Source organism: Haliotis rufescens, unplaced genomic scaffold (genome assembly GCF_023055435.1).
Source record: "Haliotis rufescens isolate VD_foot unplaced genomic scaffold, xgHalRufe1.0.p SCAF_93, whole genome shotgun sequence".
NCBI lineage: Eukaryota > Metazoa > Mollusca > Gastropoda > Lepetellida > Haliotidae > Haliotis > Haliotis rufescens.
Window position 1 is genome coordinate 283,498 of NW_025964387.1, and position 22,838 is coordinate 306,335.

Below are 22,838 nucleotides of genomic sequence, written 5' to 3' on the forward strand. Positions count from 1 at the left end.
GAAAAAAGGTTTTATATATCACTGTAGTAGTAATATTTTATACTTGCAAGGTTGAATCCATATTTGTCCAAAATCTACAAATGGTGACCAATTTACACATGAGTAATTGACCGACCGTTTGATATTCGGGGTAAGGGTGTGCGTGTTTGTATGGAGACTAGACATTTTTAAGCTACATCAGAAAAAAAACAGATATTTAATATTTAATTCAAACACAAAACACTTCTTGCAGCATATTACGACGAGCGTCTTCCGTTACGGAATGTCTATTTCTTACAAGCTGGGATATAACTCCTTCAGGAGACACTACGGTATCTGTCAAATGTTGAATAAAAACATGTTCCTATCGCCTGAAGCACAGGGACACGGTGAAGCGCCCCCTCCCCACGTTGATAAACTTCGTGAATCATTCATCACTGCGGCGTTCTCACCTGACCCCACCTGGAGCTACCTTGATTACCTCTAATTAGTGGGTCTTATGTAATACTTACGTGGGAACCTGTGGATGTTTACATGATGTGCTTGTAACGCGGAATCAACAGGTAAGTTGGGAGTATTTGTTCAGGACACTTAGCATATTACCTGGATTATACCTGTCCGCGTTGTGTTTCATGTTTGCATGTCACAGTGAAGACTTGAGTATACAGTAAACTACGGATATAGCGAACTGAAAGGGACCACAAATTCTAGTTCGTTATGACCGTAATTTGTTATAAGCATATATACAGCAGAGATACAGCAAATGGCAGGGACCTAAAAACCAGTTCGTTATATCCACCAGTTCGTTATAAGCGTGTTCGTTATAACCGTAGTTTACTGTAGATAGCTTTTATAATGGTGATTCTTTTGCAGTGTCAGCATTTTGGGTCTGAATGAATTACGAGAAAATGTATAACTAAGCGTCACACTGAGTATCCGACATGCGAACCGGAATGTTCAGCGTGACAAGCCTTTCCCATTATCTCGAGACCCGTGAAGATCCGGGGTAGAATAGATTTCAGCAACCCATGCTTGCCGTAAAAGGCGAGTATGCTTGTCCTAAGAGGTGACTAACGGGATCGGGTGGTCAGGTTCGCTGACTTGGTTGATGCATGTCATCGTATCCCAATTACCAGGATCGATGCTCATGATGTCAAAACTGGATTGTCTGGTCCAGACTCGATTATTTTGCAGCGTTCGGCGTTAAACAACAAACAAACATTATCTCGAATGGGAACTGACTCTCCGTATTAAGATATAATTACCAGTGTGGTGAGATATGAGTGAAATATATTAACACATTTTGTTGAATCGAAAACAAAATTTGCTAATTCAACAATGCAACAGGCAATGCATACATAATCTGTGCGATATGCACCGTTGATACATCGTGCTTTATGATAAACAAGTAGCTCCATGAAGAAAAGCTACGCGCATGGTTAACGGCGCATGTCAATTTGATCTGACAGAATTTATTGAGAGCATTTGAAGTTTTGCTTTGACCTAAATATTAATGTCTGCATTACCACACGTATGCTTAAGTCTCACCAATAGAAACCAAACAGAATATGTATGCATGTTTAAAATGAAATTAATATATTTAAAATGAAATAGTTTTTCTTCTACTGCCAACACCCTCGATGTGCGTATGTCATTGTTCTCCTGAGCTCAAATATGACGCCGTGGGCTATAAAAAAGGACTTAATCATGACTGTCATTATGACGACATACATCTGACTGACTGTGTGATGCATGTATTCACGTGGGTTGTATCGTAATAAAAGAAAAAAGTTTTTTCGCATGAATGCCTCAAGCCATATACAAAAAAACAACATTATACACGCAGCCAGTAGGAGACCCGTGAAGATCCGGGGTAGAATAGGTCTTCAGCAACCCATGCTTGCCGTAGTAGGCGACCAAGAGGCGGTACGGGATCGGATGCTCAGGCTCGCTGGCTTGGTTGATACATGTCATCGATCCCAATTGTGTGGATTGATGCTCATGATGTCAATCACTGGATTGTCTGGTCCAGACTCGATTATTTACAGACCGCCGTCATACAGCTGGAATATTGCTGAGTGCAGCGTTAAGCAACAAATAAACCAAAAGCCAGTAGGAACATTAACCATACCTAATACAGAAATAGGGGCGGTCTGGTAGCCTAGTGGTTAAAGCGTTGGCTCGTCACGCCGAAGACCCGGGTTCGAATCCCGTCATGGGTACAATGTGTGAAGCCCATTTCTGGTGTCCCCCGCAAGTGATATTGCTGGAATATCGCTAAAAGCGGCGTAAAACCATACTCACTCACTCACTAATACATAAATAAAAATATACAAACAGACAATAGCTATGTCAGGTGATTAACAACCAGTTTTTCCTTTTTCATTAGGCATATAATACGTAATGTGATAATACTTACCTGACGACACCCTATTGTTTAGTGGGGGACATCGGGACTCTGCGGGAAAACGTTACTGGGTAAGTAAGCCGCAGTCAATAATATCCCAGCTATATCACGGGCCACCACGGCCTTCTAAACACTTGAGTCTGGATCAGGTAAACCAGTGGTTGATATCATGAGCAACGAACCACGCCGGGGCAAGGTGACACACAGCCAGGTCACATAAAACAATCATTCGATCTTCAGGGGACAGTTTGTACATGTTATGAGAGCGGAAGGTCGGTGGTTCGATCACCGGCCGCGTCATACGAAAGCTGTTAGAAATATGGTACTTTTTGTTACCCTGCCTGGCGCTCGGCATTAACGGGATAAAACAAGGACTGGTCGGTCCGGAGTCAGTATACTGTGTCTGAGTGGGGTATTCATGTTAAACTGCGGCGTGGTATTTCTGTGGGCAAACACTATAAAACCAACATTAGTTTGGACTAGTACAAGCACACACCGACGCACGTGTGCATGCGCGATGCTATAAATTGCAATAACCTTGAAGGCGACGTTAAAGCCGATTCACCTCACGATCACCTCCAAAAGGTAAGCTTATCTCCTGAGTACCGACGTATATTTAAAATTAACTGAATATATGACATCATGAGATTCTCGTAAAGCTGACATATTCAAGTCATGTTTATGGCGACATGTCTGGCTCTCTGTACGGGCTGCCGCGTGATCCCCTGCATTATGAGATCGCGGTGATCACGCAGAGAGTTTACGAGACAATGCGGGATTTATGCCATATTGTTATTTAAAACTGTTCTGTCACGTCCGTGGGGACATAAAACCTTTGAAATATCAAAAACCAGCTTATTTAGACATGCTGCTTTATCAAGGCCGATTGCTAATATCGTCATACAGCATTTCTCCACACAATGGTATTTTTGACACATTCTCCATTTCGACACACTGGTTATCTTGTTATCCCCCTAACATTGCAAAGCTCGACACCCCGAAAGATGTGCTATTGCTGAAATTGTAGGATTGCAGAAATAATACGCACATAAAATGAATTAAAATAGTGGTTTTAGACGCGATGTCGATGCTCGTATAAATATCAGGTGATGCTCGGAGATACATCTGCAGCTACTACTACTACTACTGCTGCTGCTGCTGCTGCTGCTACACCTACTACTGTTGCTGCTACTCCTACTACTAGTAGTAGTACTACTTCTACTACTACTACTACTACCACTGACCCGTAAAGATTCCGGGGTAGAATAGGTCTCGGGCAACCCATGCTTGCCGTAATAGACGACTAAGCTTGTCGTAAAAGGCGACTAACGGGATCGGGTGGTCAGGCTCGCTGACTTGGTTGATACATGTCATCGATCCCAATTGCGTGGATTGATGCTCATCATGTCAATCACTGGATTGTCTGATCCAGACTCGATTATTTTACAGACCGCCGTCATATAGCTGGAATATTGCTGAGTGCGGCGTTAAACAAAAAAACAAACACACAAACAAACTACTACCACTACTACTGGGGCAGTGGGGTAACCAAGTGGTTTAAGCGTTCGCTCGTCACGCCGAAGACCCGGGTTCGATTCCCCACATGGGTACAATGTGTGAAGCCCATTTCTGGTGACCCCTACGTGATATTGCTGGAATATTGCTAAAAGCGGCGTAAACCATACTCACTCACTCACTACTACTACTACTACAACTACTACTACTACTACTACTACTAGTGCTACTACTATTACTACTACTTCTTATGCTGCTGCTGCTACTTCTACCACCACTTTTACTAGCACCAGCCAATGTGAATTTTATAAAACCGTTTTGCCCTTCGGATAAGAAACTTTAAATACACATGATATGACATCGTGCATGTCACTGTCACATGCAAATGTATACCATCCTACCCCGTTATAACGGTGTCTTTTGCCAAGGCTATCTGAAAGTAAATAAATTTGCATTAGCTTGTATGATGTTATTTCGCAATCTCAGCTCATTTGGAAGGGAGAATTTGATTATCCTCGTTCGCCGTGATCTCGATATCAAAACATACGTTGCCTTGGAGACAGTGCTATAATACATGTATTTGCGGAATCAACTGCAGGAACTATCTTGAAGGTAAAGAGCGAATGAGAGTGAATGTTGCGTCGTGCCGCAGGCGGGTATATTCCAGCTACATCAGTATCTAATCTTCTCAGAGCCAGCCAAACGAGAAGGCGACTCCACGAGCACGGGCCGACGCCGTCGGGACACGCTGTCATATAACGAGACGGGATAAACATGTACCTCTTTATCTCATTTATCAACGTTTGCAACACGTGTCAGCTACGTCCTCGCTTATCAGGGTATTAAATCTCCATCTATTATGATTAATGCCATTCACCATCACAGCTTCGTTTCGAGTCCGATTCGTAAGGCACGATGCTGAAAATAGCGTCCAGTCAAACTACTCGCAGGGGCGAGAAAAAGTCTGGCTGTGCAACGTTTGAACTACGAGGGTTGTAGCTGCTTCTACTACTACTACTACTACTACTACTACTACTACTACTCCCTCTACTAGTACTCCCTCTACTGCTACTCCCACTACTACTACTCATACCATTACTACTACTACTACTACTACTACTACGTCTACTAATACCATTACTACTACGTCTACTACTACTACTCCCTCTACTACTACTACTACTCATACCATTACTACTACTATTACTCCCTGGGGCGGTCGGGTAGCCTAGTGGTTAAAGCGATCGCTCGTCACGCCGAAGACCCGGGTTCGATTCCCGACATGGGTACAATGTGTGAAGCCCATTTCTGGTGTCCCCCGCCGTGATATTGCTGGAATATTGCAAAAAGCGGCGTAAAACAATACTCACTCACTCACTCACTCACTATTACTCCCTCGACTACTACTCCCACTACTACTACTACTCATACCATTACTACTACTACGTCTACTCATACCATTACTACTACGTCTACTACTACGTCTACTCCCTCTGCTGCTGCTACTACTACTACTACTACTCATACCATTACTACTAGTACTACTACTCATACCATTACTACTACTACTACTACTACTACTACTACTCCCTTTACAACTACCTCTTCTACTACTACTACAAATTGTAGCTGATGACGTCACTTCCGGAACAACGCTTTGGAGGCGAACGGTTCCAGGGTGTTGGTGTTAATAGAACTGAAATATACTACACTGGTTAATCGAGAGTATGGTGTACCGGGGCTATCTACTGCCGCGAAATCCCCTCGGGAGGGGAGGTAAAAAAGGGAGGTATAACTAATGTGTCAAATTGCAGCCACTTCACGTATTGAGATTCACAACAATAATAATGAATTATGAAGAGTTGATAAACGCCCCGAGGTATTCACTGCAATGTGAACGTCCTTAGATGCACTGCGTTTCACACGTGACTATATGCCCGATAGGCCAGTTAACTGGTTCAAATCAATTAGCTTACATCGCCATGACCGGTTAAACACGACGCTTGAAGACAGCCTGCATATTGCTTTCGATAGCATCTGGTTCAATAAATTAGAACTATGCGAACACATTCAGACTTTGTTGCTATAATGGCAAATATTTTGAAGGGAATCGCGTATAACTAAAGTAAATGTTTTAATTTCAAAGCATCTGAAAATAATCTATAAGCTTAAACAGCAGGTCATTCTAAGACATGGCATGGCGATAAGGCAGACAGATGGACAGATATTACACACAAAAAACATTAACAGATAAAAGCACATGAATAATAAATAAATAAATAAATAAATAAATAAATAAATAAATAAATAAATAAAAAAAACATGTCATATATAAATAAAAAAGTACCTTAACGATTATACATACATGGAAGAAAAGAAAGACGGTATTGGAAACACTACTAACACATTCAATGGTGGACATTAAACTAATTAGTCCCTGTACATCAATACATTCCAGTGACAACTGTAACTTGTCGAGGCTGGACCGACATCACAAAGTGATCTTAGGGCTAGGACAGGCTTATGTCGCTGTGGATGAAGGAAAGTTGTGACAGTTTCAGTAACAAGACCCCCGTAGACCAGACTCTAGGTTCCACGGGCGATCTTAACGACCCAACATATTATGTGTTCAATTTTACGTGTGGAAATTACGATGTCTTAGCGTTGAGAGGCCGCCAGCATGGTCTAGTGGTTATAGCATCTGCCCGGAGGTTCAAACTCCGCCCGCGTCATACCAAAAGACACTAAAAGATGGTACTTGTTGTTACCCTGCCTGGCGCTCGGCACAAAGGGGCTAAAAGAAGGACTGGTCGGCCTGGAGGTTCAAACTCGGCCCGCGTCATACCAAAAGACTCTAAATGATGGTACTTGTTGTTAACCTGCCTGGCGCTCAGCACTAAGGGGCTAAAAGAAGGACTGGTCGGCCTGGAGGTTCAAACTCCGACCGCGTCATACCAAAAGACTCTAAATGATGGTACTTGTTGTTACCCTGCCTGGCGCTCAACAATCGTAGCTGAGATCGCTCTCTGAATGCTAACCGCAGATGATGCGGGCGATGTTATGGGCGCATCTTTCAGCATCCTCTTCCCAAACAATATTTCGAAAATCGGTAACAAGTATTATTTCGCGAGTATATTTCGTTTTAGATTTAAAAAAAATGTCCATACATCTTTTGAATTTGTCAGCCTACAACAACAATGCATCACCCTTCTAGACACTATTTATAATGGCTTGTCAACTATGTGACTTGTTAGCTCGTCACCGCCTGGGGCTCGTCATGTTTACGTCCAACCTGCATCCTTGTCGGGCGTCGTGTCAGGTCAGTGGAAATTTAGAGTTGTTTTTGTTGCTTGAAGTGTTACACGAAGCTTATATATAGCGTGAGAAGTTACACGTGAACTGTTATATAACATGTATTGGATTAGAAAACTGTATCTGTCATACCCTCGGAACCTCGGTAGCCCCGCCATGGCTTGATTTGTGAGTATACTGTTATGGCAATCTCACGTTCGGCTATTTCCGGAATGCCTGTTGGCAGATTGCATTCGTGTGGGGTTTGTTTGTTTGTCTGTTGTCTAGCGCCGCACGCAGCAATATTCCAGCTATATGACGGCGGTCTGTAAATTATCGAGTCTGGACCAGACAATCCAGTGATTGACATCATGAACATCTATCCACGCAATTGGGGTAAGATGACATGCATCAAACCAAGTCAGCAAGCCTGACCACCCGATCCCGTTAGTCGCCTCTTACGACAGGCATACTCGCCTTTTACAGCAAACATGGGTTGCTGAAGACCTATTCTACCCCGGATCTTTACGGCAAGCATGGGTTACTGAAGACCTATTCTACCCCGGATCTTCACGGGCTCGGTGTGTTGGTGTGCGGGTGTGTTGGTGTGCGGGTGCGGGAGGTAGGAAGCGCTGGTGTGTGGGGTGTGTCTGTCTAGGTGTGGGGATGTGGCTGTGTGGGGTGTGTCTGTCTAGGTGTTGGGATGTGGCTCTGTGGGGTTGCCTACAACCTTCGTTGCATACTTAACATTTATACATTCGGGAATTTTGTGGCTTTTCTGGTACCTTAGGGGGTGATGGGCTAGCCTAGTGAGTGAGTTAAAATATAACGTCGCGTCGGCATTATGTCAGCCATATACGACGAGGCTAGGTTCGTGGTTAAATTGTTCAATCGTCACGCCGAAGGGCCGGGTTCGATTCCCACATTGGTACAATGTGTGAAGCCCATATCTGGTGTCACCCGTCGTGATATAGCACGAATATTGCTAAAAGCAGTGTAACACCATACTCACTCACTCACTCACTCACCCGCTCACTCTTGTATACTAAAACTAAACCTAAACCTATTTCAACAAAATGACATGATTACTCAAAGCAAATTTCCAAATCACACGCGTCAAGTACACGTGTTACTGAAGGTCTTCCTGTCTGTGGGTGTGGCTTGATGGCTTCCTTTAAGTAAAGGTATTCTGTACTGGTGCAGTCAGCATCATGACGGTGGTCGGTCAGACGGAGTCTGGATCAGACGAGCCGGTGGTCGATAGCACGATCAACGACAACTCAATCGGGATTTACGATTTCAAACACGTGGTAACTACCAGGTATTCATTTTAGGAGTGAATAGGTTTGGTTAACGCTACTTTTAGTAATATTCGAGCAATATTACGCCGCGGAGTCCAAGAAATGGGTTCCATACATTGTACCCATGCCGAATCAAACCCCGGACGTCGGCCTGACGTGCGAACGCTTTAACCACTAGGCCACTACGGGCGGTCGGGTAGCCTAGTGGTTCAAGCGTTCGCTCGTCACGCCGAAGACCCGGGTTCGAATCCCGACATGGGTACAATGTGTGAAGCCCATTTCTGGTGTCCCCCGCCGTGATATTGCTGGAATGTTGCTAGCAGCGGCGTGATATCATCCTCACTCACTCACTCACTAGGCCACTCCATCGCCCTCATCGAGCTCTAATGATTTGGTTTGGTTGTTTGGTTTGTTGTTTTACGCCGCACTCAGCAATATTCCAGCTATATGACGGCGGTCTGTAAGTAATCGAGTCTGGACCAGACAATCCAGTGATTAATATCATGAGCATCGATCCACGCAATTGGGATCGATGACATACTTCAACCAAGTCAGCGAGCCTGACCACCCGATTCCGTTAGTCTCCACTTTCGACAAGCATAGTCGCGGACTCTAATGGCAAGCATGGGGTACTGGGGACCAATTCAACACGGGACAGTAATGGGCAAAATATACGCTTACCAAGAACAGCCATTTGTCATGATTCTTAGCCTGGATACTTTGTCCGCCATGGGTCAGAGGCCCACAGAGGTATGTCTGTGGGGGCGGCAACATCACCGGCAAGTCACACCCTGGAGTTGAGGATTGTGTGTTACGTAATAGTGGATGACAAATGTGCTCGTGCATACCGCAGTGGTGGCGTCCTTAACGAAGACGCCCTAAAACTAATTGGGCGCTTGGTGATTACCAACACAGGCAAGTGAACGGGGAGGTGAGTGGAAATGGAGAATAGTTTCAGGATTATTTCACTTATATGGCAACGTACATGCACGTGTGTGTTTGTGTGGCTGCGTGGCTGCTGGGCTGCGTTGCTGCGTGTACTAGTCCGGACTAATGCCTATTTTATAGTCCTACTCCACTGAGATACCATGCCGCAGTTTAACATGAATACCCCACGCAGATACAGAATACTGACTCCGAGCTGACCATCCGTGGTTTTATCACTTTAAATGCCGAGCGACAGGCAGGGTAACAACAAGTACCATCTTTTTGGTATGACGCTGCCAGGGATCGAACCATCGAACTTCCGGTCTCCGGGCAGACGCTCTATCCACTAGACCACGGAGGTCTATGAAAGCCCGGGTTCGATTCCCCACTTGGGTACAATGTGTAAAGCCTATTTTATGTGTCCCCCGTCGTGGTATTGCTGGAGAATTGCTGAAAGCTGCGTAAAACCATTCTCACTTACTCACTGCTACGGATAGGCTTGGGTAACCCATATCTTGTATATTGAGCTAGCAAGGATAACACGATTCTGGGGGAAAACGTTTAGCTGGAAAGTCGGTGGCGTAATAACCTGCACGTGATGCACGTGATTTGTGTTTTAAGTGAAATTGATGCAGTGACTCTGAATTGCTATGAGAAGTCCATGGACGGTACCTATTTAACTATTTAACTTTCTTCGCATGTGGGTTAGAACATTCAGAAGGTAAAATATGCCGTTCTTGAAAAAAGAAAGCGCCGATCTCTACATTGGTAGGACTAGAAGTACCACCAACGTACGTAATGTGGTTGGCCACTTCTAATGTATACAATTAGTTGCACGAACTGAAGTTGTATACAACTGGGCATTCACACGGCGGCGAGTTGCATACAACTCGGGTCTCGCGAGATCTCTGACAAAAAACTTGTGATTCACTACATTATCGCTGGAATCTTGGTTGCTGAGTTAATGTTCAGACGCATCGCTTTGAAAAATCAACGCTGTGCGAGAATTGCGGTCGCGCGGTACTGGACCAACCTCTGACTTTGCAATTTAACGTACTTGTATATTATTGAATTTTTAACCCAATGATGGAAAATTAAATGTATAACGTGACACATTTGATATGAAAACGTACTTGTTTTATGTGGCGAAAACAAATTTCCGTTACATGACGTCAAAACACGAGGGCAATGTCCACATGTACAAAGACAAAAAGGGGCATAACTCCCCAATTCTTCACCTAGTCATAGCAATACCCAGTTTCCGTCATGTCCGTGGTGAGCATCTGCTTTGGCTCAGGACAATACATTCTAGTATCTTTTTGTTCATGTGTATCTACAAAGTTCCCACACAGCTATCGATTTTAATAACCGCATCGGTTCCTTTTCTGGGACATTGAATGATTGTCATGCAAAATGTCCTGAAGACATATTTCAGATTTTGTTATAATATAGAAGAATGAACTATATAAATCCAGAAAGTGCCCTTTGGCCAGTTGAAACCAGATACTTTTAGCTTATTTCCCAATTAATAAGAAACGTTGAAATCGGTAACACAAAAAAGTAACAGTATATTACCACTCATATTCGGTTATAGTATAGAAAATTTCGATTAAAAGAACAGAATGTTGGGCTTTATTGGGCAACGCACACCCAAACCCCAACAGACCATGACCCACCTCCACCCTGGAATCTCAAATGGTCGGCCTCTATTTTGAAGCGCGCACCTGATGCAATCTTTAGCTGTCAATGTTCCGCCAATTAAACGATAAAATTCAAATGTAAGTCAAGTAGTTGTCCAAACATGAGTTATACATTAATAAAAAATATAACGTGACGAATTTCCTTCAGGTATACATTTACTTTAATTTAAGAAATGAAGTGCATGTTTTATTTAATCTATCTATATAAATTTGCCACAATTAATATTTCACAATTCTCCAAAGGAAATGCATGTTTTATTTAACCTATCTATATAAATTTGCCACAATTAATATTTCACAATTCTCCAAAGGAAATATGTATATGTTGCAGTATTATGAGTTTCATAAATTCTATGGCATGTTAGATTATATAAGTAACAGTACTGCATACATGTACCCATTTTGCAGCAGTACATTTTTTTACTGGGTGAAACGATATTGAAGAGATATTCAAATTATAATTCAAGACTGAAACAGTAAACTACTTCATGAACTGAATGCCTTGTGTACTAGTTCACCAGCACCTCGAAGAAAATAACAAATTTGTACAACGATGTTGATGCTGACGTATATAATATGACATCACTACCGGTAACGTCCCGTCATAACATAGCGAGTTCAGTGATAGCAGTTCCGGAATGTTTGGAGTAGGTTTTACCGTGATGCTGGGATCTATACATAAATGAGTCATGTAAGTTAAGTAATCAGAATCAATCTGAAATCAACTTAGTTCTATTTGTTATTACGTTTCCATTCTCGCCTTGATACAACGTGGAAAGGCAGACCAATACCGTCGTCAGTGTGCGTGATTTTGCGTCAATCATGGCGGCACGTTGAACGATTTCTGTTGACTTTTCCAAATAAGTATCTGGACTCTAATTATTAATCCCTCAATTCTTGCAACGATTATCGACCCATGCATATTCGTAATAATCTGAGCTAATGTATGCAACAAATTGACGACCGAATCTCTCGGAATAGTAGAAAATGTTAAGCAAAACTAGAGGTTTGCTTTGTTTACATTTTAATGAGAAGGCCCACTGGTAGGTTTCAGAGCACAGGGTTTGGTTTCACACTTGAATATTGCGGTTGATTTCATTTGGACCGTTTGTATTAGTGACTTAGACAAAATGTCAATTGATTGTTAGGCCTAATGGTATGATGAATTCAGGGATGTATGTATCGTAGCTGAGTGTGAAATACATGTGATGTGACAGGCATCTCGCCTGACGCGAAAAGAACCGTGATTTTGCAACGCTATCCAACGTTGAGGTTCGGTCCAGAGTTTTTATGTTTCGAAAACGAATATAGGGGTATGGGAGTCTTTTCGGAATGATGATTGGTGTTTTGACAAAGGGCAGACACCCAATGGTTTTGTAATTGAACTTCTCATGTAGCTATACGTTATTTGAATAAATAATCCTAATCACATTTGGAACAGTGAATTGGTAAAATGCTAAAATGGCATTTTTTTCGTTGTACACTATTTTCAGATGTCGTTAGTGATACATATGCTTGGGCTAAAATAGTTGTTAATGTCATCATATTATAGATACTTTCCCACAGAATCTAAAACTGTGACGTGTATTTGTGTGTATGATGTATTTTAAGTTTTAGAAACGTATTATGGACCTAATCTCATCTTGCAATTGGTCTACACTACAGTGTACAGTCACATAGCCTGTCGTTTCAAATAACACCATGAACAGTTTAACCAGGAGAACTAGACCGATGCAAATGTCAAAATATATAATTTGGTACAGTGGTATTCTACGAGTTAGCGACGTGAATCGGCGTCGCCATTTTTGTTTACAAATTGACGTGTAAATGTCACGTGATTTTCATACGCGTTTTGATTGGCTGCGTTCATACAACTTGTCGCATGAAAATAGAGCATGTCCGTACAACTCACGTCCAACAAATTGCATGCGTCAAAAGTTGGACCGACTTGCCCGTTCACACGATGCAATGTGTTGCATGCAACAAATTGTATACAACTAGTTGTACCGTGTGAATGCCCCTTAAGGCGCCGTCATTCGCTGGCAAGACGTTAAAAGATGGTACTTGTTGTTACCCTGATTGGCGCTCGGCATTAAGGGGCTAAAACAAGGACTGGTCGGCTCAGAGTCAGTATACTGTGTTTGAGTGGGGTATTCATGTTAAACTGCGGCATGGTATCTCATGATCAGTGGGCTAGCACTATAAATCGGCATCAGTCCGGACTAGCGCGCGCGCACACACACACACACACATACACACACACACACAAAATGCAATAATCTTGGACGCGACGTTAAACCCAATTTCACCTCACCATTCGCTGGCAGAGTTGCGTCCCTTGTTCACGCCAGAAACCTATGATTGTGGGTTCGAATCCGGGTTCGCCCCAATTATGTTTCTAGGTTTGTAAGCGTCATACCCGTGCTCGTGGGTTTCACTGAAGTGGGTGTTGAAGAAAATTGAATTGTTATGGCTTGTAGCCCAGTGGGTAAAACATTCGCTCGTCGCACCGAATAACAGGTTCGATTCCCTGCATGGGATAGACTCGAATAATTACAGACCGCCGTCGTGTAGCTGGGCTATTTCAAATTGCGACCTTAAACGACATTCACTCACCCGTTCAGTGACATCTGTGATATAGTTGGAATAGTATCAACTGTGGACCTTAAAACAACCACACAACCCTCCCCACACACACATATCCCCTTTTCAGCAGCAACTACACTCCCCTTTTCAAGTCTTAAGGGGAGGAGACATGAGGGTTCCTTTATAGAATTATTTTTATCTAACCTCAATACATAACAATGTTTGACTGTGTGACGTCTAGGCATTCACTTGCGGACTGAATGAGACTGCTGCTCGTTCACTGTACACCCTACTGCTGCGTGGATAGACTGACTCGATATAGAGACATGTAACGTGCGGTCAAGAAGCTGACTGAGGCTTGGGTTTGTTTACTCGCAGCTAGCAAGCCGGAGGGGTTCATTTTTTAGGACTTTGTTTTCAAGTTATACTGACCTGAACACTCATGTTACGTGAGAATAGATGTCAAGGGCGGCTCATCTGTTTTAAATTACTGTCTCAGTATCCTGCTCAAGTGGAGGTAGGTTTGCTTTCAGCTCCTAGCGCTAGTCTGTTATTATTTACGATTTGTGGAGGGGGCAGAAACAGGATAAGGCGACGCGGGTCAAGGATCTCTACTACCATTGTTCTAGCCACGAGAACGGGTATGGGTCTGAGACACAAAGGATGTCTACTACTTCTGGCCTGGCCACGAGCACTGGTTTTGTTACACTAAAAAAACCACCCTCACTCCCCACCCATCTAGATCCGCCATTGAGCTACATAACGACTTGCTGTAAGGGCTGCCAGTTGTGAACTGATCCTTTCCGTAGCACCATGTTTTATTGATGCTCATACTATCGACCTATAGTTTGTCGGGATCAGATTCGACAGTTACGAAATGATGTAGCAGCAATATTACGAACAATGACGTCCATTTAGCCCTGTTCGGATTCCAGGTCACCACATGGCTAAGTACACCATGTATACTTGTCGTAAAATGTTTTTTTGTTTGTTGTTTAACGACGCACTCAGCCATACTCAGTTATATGGCGGCGGTCTATAAATAAACGAGTCTGGACCAGACAATCCAGAAACTGACATAATACGTATCGATCTACGTAAGTGGGATACGATGACATTCATCAACCAAGACAGCGAATCTGAGCACCCGATCCCGCTAGTCCCCTCTTACAAAATGGATCATACTCGATTTACGGACTGATAATATTGCTAGCATATTTCTGACTGCGTTTTCTGACAACTGAATACCCTTAAAGATCCGAGGTAGAATAGGTCTTCAGCAAACCCATGCTTACCGTGAAAGTCGACTATGCTTGTCGTAAGAGGCGACTAAAGGGATCGGGTGGTCGGGTTCGCTGACTTGGTTGAAGCATGTCATCGGATCCCAATTGCGTGGATTGATGCCCGTGATGTCAATCACTGGATTGTCTTGTCCAGACTCGATTATTTACAGACCGCCGTCATACAGCTGGAATATTGTTGTGTGCAAACAAACAAAGCTTTCAACTGAAGAGAACCTACACACACATAGTTCCTCTGTAACACCGAAGACCCGGGTTCGATTCCCGACATGAGTACAATGTGTAAAGTCCATTTCTGGTGTCCCCCGCCGTGATATTGCTGGCATATTGCTAAAATCAAACTCACTCACTCTGTTTATTTCCAGATTCCCCCTGTGACTGGTGTGTGACTGAGCGACTGTGACAAAATCTCCGTCAGATAAACCCGCCATCTTGCTACTCTGCCAGCTCCATCCGCCATCTTGTTGCCGGAACAGCTACGCACCACACCATGGGGAAGAAACACTCCAAGTTCGACATCAACCCTGCAGGTTTGTTTGTTTGTTGTTTAACGCCGCAAAATCCCAGGATATGACGCCGGTCTGTAAATAAAATCGGGTATTCATGTTAAACTACGGCATGGTGTATCAGTGGGTTAGCACTATAAAATCGGCGTTAGTCCGTACTAGCAGACACACACACGCACACACACACGTGCATGCACATCGCTATATAAGTGCAATTATCTTGGACGCGACGTTATATCACATTTCACCTCACCTTATAATATGTGTGATTGCCCTCGCGACAGTCAACATATTGTCACTGTTGAGTGTCTTGAAACAGAACAGACCTGTCTCTGTTCTTAAATCAGGAATAGTGTTAGGAGCTAGTAGAAATTCACTGTTTTCGGATAGATATCCCGTCCGCGGTTGAAAACGTAGAAAGGCCATTAGAAAGGACGCAAGTCAGTCAACAAGGCCTCGTGTCGCTCTTATGTAGTTACAGCCAGCCTTCAAGAAACTGCCTCATCCAGACACTTCTCGAACGAAGTGAAGACATATGTCAAGAACCATGGCAGGTAACTCTAAATCACACTTCCTGTTGCCATCTTGCCGCGCCAGCTCCCGACATTTTACCAGCGCTTCAATTATTTGCTGCCACTGGCAACCACTACAATTAAACAATTTCTACTGTAACACAACAGCGCTCATTGGTCAGGGAACTCGCTGGCTCCCCATTGATGGAACCAGGCCATGGCTTGATTTCTTGGTTACAAGAAAATGGCGACTACGATCAGAGACCATGGTCTCTACAACGGAACACTGCACAGTGCACGGGTGACCGTATATATTCACGGGTGACGAGGAACGTAAAGTGTATACACACCTTTTGTGTACTGACGAGGTGGTGATGAAGAAACGGATAATGTATACCAAATGTATACCAAGTACTGACGATGTATGTCACTTGATGCACATCACAATATATATATACCCCAGGTGTTGGAGACTATTGTCCGTTGTCAGGCCTGTGTCCGGGTCACTTTGTTGAGTTAGTGGTCACATGTTCACGTTTTTTAACTCCAGAACCGTTCGATTGATTAAACTGATTAAATTGATTGTAGCAGTGAGGCGAAGTTTTGCGTGTAACGATCGTCTCTAGCCGATTGTGGCCACCCGATCTCCATTGTACTCTAATGTCATTGTGGTCAACAGATACCCATTGTACTCTCCTGTCCCCATCATGACAACCAGATACCCATTGTACTCTCCTGTCTCCATTGTGACCACCAGATACCCATTGTACTCTCCCGTCTCCATCATGGCCACCAGATACCCATTGTACTCTCCCGTCTCCATCATGGCCACCAGATACCCATTGTGCTCTTATGTCCCCATTGTAGCCACCAGATACCCATTGAACTCTCCTGTCCCCATCGTTGCCACCAGATACCCATTGAACTCTCCTGTCTCCATCGTTGCCAACAGATACCCATTGAACTCTCCTGTCTCCATCGTTGCCACCAGATACCCATTGAACTCTCCTGTCTCCATTGTAGCCACCATATACCCATTGCGCTCACCTGTCTCCATTGTGGCCACCAGATACCCATTGCGATCTCCTGTCTCCATCATGACCACCAGATACCCATTGTACTCTCCTGTCTCCATCTTAGCCACCAGATACCCATTGTACTCTCCCGTCTCCATTGTCGCCACCAGATACCCATTGTACTCTCCCGTCTCCATTGTCGCCACCAGATACCTATTGTACTCTCCCGTCTCCATTGTCGCCACCAGATACCCACTGTACTCTCCTGTCTCCATCATGGCCACCAGATACCCATTGTACTCTCCCGTCTCCATCATGGCCACCAGATACCCATTGTACTCTCCCGTCTCCATCGTGGCCACCAGATACCCATTGTACTCTCCTGTCTCCATCATGGCCACCAGATACCCATTGTACTCTCCTGTCTCCATCATGGCCACCAGATACCCATTGTGCTCTCCTGTCTCCATCATGGCCACCAGATACCCATTGTACTCTCCTGTCTCCATCATGGCCACCAGATACCCATTGAACTCTCACGTCTCCATCACGGCCACCAGATACCCATTGTGCTCTCCTGTCCCCATCGTTGCCACCAGATACCCATTGCGCTCACCTGTCTCCATTGTAGCCACCATATACCCATTGCGCTCACCTGTCTCCATTGTGGCCACCATATACCCATTGCGCTCTCCTGTCTCTATTGTGGCCACCAGATACCCATTGTTCTCTCCTGTCTCCATTGTAGCCACCATATACCCATTGTTCTCTCCTGTCTCTATTGTGGCCACCATATACCCATTGCGCTCACCTGTCTCCATTGTGGCCACCATATACCCATTGTTCTCTCCTGTCTCCATTGTAGCCACCAGATACCCATTGCGCTCACCTGTCTCCATTGTGGCCACCATATACCCATTGCGCTCTCCTGTCTCTATTGTGGCCACCAGATACCCATTGTTCTCTCCTGTCTCCATTGTAGCCACCAGATACCCATTGCGCTCACCTGTCTCCATTGTAGCCACCATATACCCATTGCGCTCACCTGTCTCCATTGTGGCCACCAGATACCCATTGTTCTCTCCTGTCTCCATTGTAGCCACCAGATACCCATTGCGCTCTCATGTCTCTATTGTGGCCACCATATACCCATTGTTCTCTCCTGTCTCCATTGTAGCCACCAGATACCCATTGCGCTCTCCTGTCTCTATTGTGGCCACCAGATACCAATTGTTCTCTCCTGTCTCCATTGTAGCCACCAGATACCCATTGCTCTCTCCTGTCTCTATTGTGTCCACCAGATACCCATTGTTCTCTCCTGTCTCCATTGTTGCCACCAGATACCCATTGCGCTCTCCTGTCTCCATTGTGGCCACCATATACCCATTGTACTCTCCTGTCTCCATCATGGCCACCAGATACCCATTGTGCTCTCTCGTCTCCATTGTGGCCACCAGATACCCATTGTACTCTCCTGTCCCCATGGTTGCCACCAGATACCCATTGTACTCTCCTGTCTCCATTGTAGCCACCAGATACCCATTGAACTCTCCTGTCTCCATCTTAGCCACCAGATACCCATTGTACTCTCCTGTCCCCATGGTTGCCACCAGATACCCATTGTACTCTCCTGTCCCCATGGTTGCCACCAGATACCCATTGAACTCTCCTGTCTCCATCGTTGCCACCAGATACCCATTGTACTCTCCTGTCTCCATTGTTGCCATCAGATACCCATTGAACTCTCCTGTCTCCATTGTTGCCATCAGATACCCATTGAACTCTCCTGTCTCCATCGTTGCCACCAGATACCCATTGAACTCTCCTGTCTCCATTGTTGCCATCAGATACCCATTGAACTCTCCTGTCTCCATCTTAGCCACCAGATACCCGTTGTACTCTCCTGTCTCCATTGTAGCCACCAGATACCCATTGTACTCTCCCGTCTCCATTGTAGCCACCAGATACCCATTGAACTCTCCTGTCTCCATTGTAGCCACCAGATACCCATTGAACTCTCCTGTCTCAATCTTAGCCACCTGATACCCATTGAACTCTCCTGTCTCCATTGTAGCCACCAGATACCCATTGTACTCTCCTGTCTCCATTGTGGCCACCAGATACCCATTGTACTCTCCTGTCTCCATCTTAGCCACCAGATACCCATTGTACTCTCCTGTCTCCATTGTTGCCACCAGATACCCATTGTACTCTCCTGTCTCCATTGTGGACACCAGATACCCATTGTGCTCTCCTGTCCCCCATCATGACCACCAGATACCCATTGTGCTCTCCTGTCTCCATTGTGGCCACCAGATACCCATTGTGCTCTCATGTCCCCACCGTGGCCACCAGATACCCATTGTACTCTACCGTCTCCATTGTGGCTACCAGATACCCATTGTACTCTACCGTCTCCATTGTGGCCACCAGATACCCATTGTACTCTCCTGTCTCCATTGTAGCCACCAGATACCCATTGTACTCTCCTGTCCCCACCGTGGCCACCAGATACCTATTGTGCTCTCCTGTCCCCCATCATGGCCACCAGATACCCATTGTACTCTCCTGTCTCCATTGTGGCCACCAGATACCCATTGTGCTCTCCTGTCTCCATCATGACCACCAAATACCCATTGTGCTCTACCGTCTCCATCATGACCACCAAATACCCATTGTGCTCTCCAGTCTCCATTGTGGCCACCAGATACCCATTGTACTTTCCTGTCTCCATTGTGGCCACCAGATACCCATTGTGCTCTCCTGTCTCCATTGTAGCCACCAGATACCCATTGCGCTCTCCTGTCTCTATTGTGGCCACCAGATACCCATTGTTCTCTCCTGTCTCCATTGTAGCCACCAGATACCCATTGCGCTCTCCTGTCTCTATTGTGGCCACCAGATACCAATTGTTCTCTCCTGTCTCCATTGTAGCCACCAGATACCCATTGCGCTCTCCTGTCTCTATTGTGTCCACCAGATACCCATTGTACTCTCCTGTCTCCATTGTTGCCACCAGATACCCATTGCGCTCTCCTGTCTCCATTGTGGCCACCATATACCCATTGTACTCTCCTGTCTCCATCATGGCCACCAGATACCCATTGTGCTCTCCTGTCTCCATTGTGGCCACCAGATACCCATTGTACTCTCCTGTCCCCATGGTTGCCACAAGATACCCATTGTACTCTCCTGTCTCCATTGTAGCCACCAGATACCCATTGAACTCTCCTGTCTCCATCTTAGCCACCAGATACCCATTGTACTCTCCTGTCCCCATGGTTGCCACCAGATACCCATTGAACTCTCCTGTCTCAATCTTAGCCACCAGATACCCGTTGTACTCTCCTGTCTCCATCTTAGCCACCAGATACCCATTGTACTCTCCTGTCTCCATCTTAGCCACCAGATACCCATTGTACTCTCCTGTCCCCATGGTTGCCACCAGATACCCATTGAACTCTCCTGTCTCCATGGTTGCCACCAGATACCCATTGAACTCTCCTATCTCCATCTTAGCCACCAGATACCCGTTGTACTCTCCTGTCTCCATTGTAGCCACCAGATACCCATTGTACTCTCCTGTCCCCATGGTTGCCATCAGATACCCATTGTACTCTCCTATCTCCATCTTAGCCACCAGATACCCGTTGTACTCTCCTGTCTCCATTGTAGCCACCAGATACCCATTGTACTCTCCTGTCCCCATGGTTGCCATCAGATACCCATTGAACTCTCCTGTCTCCATCGTTGCCACCAGATACCCATTGAACTCTCCTGTCTCCATCGTTGCCACCAGATACCCGTTGTACTCTCCTGTCTCCATTGTAGCCACCAGATACCCATTGAACTCTCCTGTCTCCATCTTAGCCACCAGATACCCGTTGTACTCTCCTGTCTCCATCTTAGCCACCAGATACCCATTGTACTCTCCTGTCCCCATGGTTGCCACCAGATACCCATTGTACTCTCCTGTCTCCATCTTAGCCACCAGATACCCGTTGTACTCTCCTGTCTCCATTGTAGCCACCAGATACCCATTGTACTCTCCTGTCCCCATGGTTGCCACCAGATACCCATTGAACTCTCCTATCTCCATCTTAGCCACCAGATACCCGTTGTACTCTCCTGTCTCCATTGTAGCCACCAGATACCCATTGTACTCTCCTGTCCCCATGGTTGCCATCAGATACCCATTGAACTCTCCTATCTCCATCTTAGCCACCAGATACCCATTGTACTCTCCTGTCCCCATGGTTGCCACCAGATACCCGTTGTACTCTCCTGTCTCCATTGTAGCCACCAGATACCCATTGAACTCTCCTGTCTCCATCTTAGCCACCAGATACCCATTGTACTCTCCCGTCTCCATCATGGCCACCAGATACCCGTTGTACTCTCCTGTCTCCATTGTAGCCACCAGATACCCATTGAACTCTCCTGTCTCCATCTTAGCCACCAGATACCCATTGTACTCTCCCGTCTCCACTGTAGCCACCAGATACCCATTGAACTCTCCTGTCTCCATTGTAGCCACCAGATACCCATTGAACTCTCCTGTCTCAATCTTAGCCACCTGATACCCATTGAACTCTCCTGTCTCCATTGTGGCCACCAGATACCCATTGCGCTCTCCTGTCTCAATTGTAGCCACCAGATACCCATTGTGCTCTCCTGTCCCCCATCATGACCACCAGATACCCATTGTGCTCTCTCGTCTCCATTGTGGCCACCAGATACCCATTGTACTTTCCAGTCTCCATTGTGGCCACCAGATACCCATTGTGCTCTCCCGTCTCCATTGTGGCCACCAGATACCCATTGTGCTCTCCCGTCCCCACCGTGGCCACCAGATACCCATTGTACTCTCCTGTCTCCATTGTGGCCACCAGATACCCATTGTACTCTCCTGTCTCCATTGTGGCCACCAGATACCCATTGTGCTCTCCTGTCCCCACCGTGGCCACCAGATACCCATTGTGCTCTCCCGTCCCCACCGTGGCCACCAGATACCCATTGTACTCTCCTGTCTCCATCTTAGCCACCAGATACCCATTGTACTCTCCTGTCTCCATTGTTGCCACCAGATACCCATTGTACTCTCCTGTCTCCATTGTGGACACCAGATACCCATTGTGCTCTCCTGTCCCCGATCATGACCACCAGATACCCATTGTGCTCTCCTGTCTCCATTGTGGCCACCAGATACCCATTGTGCTCTCATGTCCCCACCGTGGCCACCAGATACCCATTGTACTCTACCATCTCCATTGTGGCTACCAGATACCCATTGTACTCTACCGTCTCCATTGTGGCCACCAGATACCCATTGTGCTCTCATGTCCCCACCGTGGCCACCAGATACCCATTGTACTTTACCGTCTCCATTGTGGCTACCAGATACCCATTGTACTCTCCTGTCTCCATTGTGGCCACCAGATACCCATTGTGCTCTCCTGTCTCCATTGTGGCCACCAGATACCCATTGTACTCTCCTGTCTCCATTGTAGCCACCAGATACCCATTGTACTCTCCTGTCCCCACCGTGGCCACCAGATACCTATTGTACTCTCCTGTCCCCCATCATGGCCACCAGATACCCATTGTACTCTCCTGTCTCCATTGTGGCCACCAGATACCCATTGTGCTCTCCTGTCTCCATCATGACCACCAAATACCCATTGTGCTCTACCGTCTCCATCATGACCACCAGATACCCATTGTAGTCTCCTGTCTCCATTGTGGCCACCAGATACCCATTGTACTCTCCCGTCTCCATCATGACCACCAAATACCC

General features: G+C 45.5%; 1 protein-coding gene across 6 annotated transcripts in view; it reads left to right on the plus strand.

Moving 5' to 3' along the window:
• The first annotated feature begins 338 nt into the window (after positions 1-338).
• Positions 339-22,838, plus strand: part of LOC124131997 (apoptosis-inducing factor 3-like) — a 55,156-nt gene continuing 32,656 nt past the window's right edge. The window contains exons 1-2 of one of the 6 annotated variants that reach the window (XM_048391611.1): positions 339-542; positions 15,373-15,537. In XM_048391611.1, coding sequence (XP_048247568.1) covers positions 15,498-15,537 — 40 coding nt within the window. In that variant the 5' untranslated portion in view covers positions 339-542; positions 15,373-15,497. Of the gene's footprint in view, positions 543-7,198; positions 7,221-7,266; positions 7,382-9,313; positions 9,425-11,717; positions 11,812-13,963; positions 14,224-15,372; positions 15,538-22,838 lie in introns of those variants that run through there. The other 5 variants (XM_048391616.1, XM_048391615.1, XM_048391613.1 and 2 more) reach the window with 5 other exon arrangements.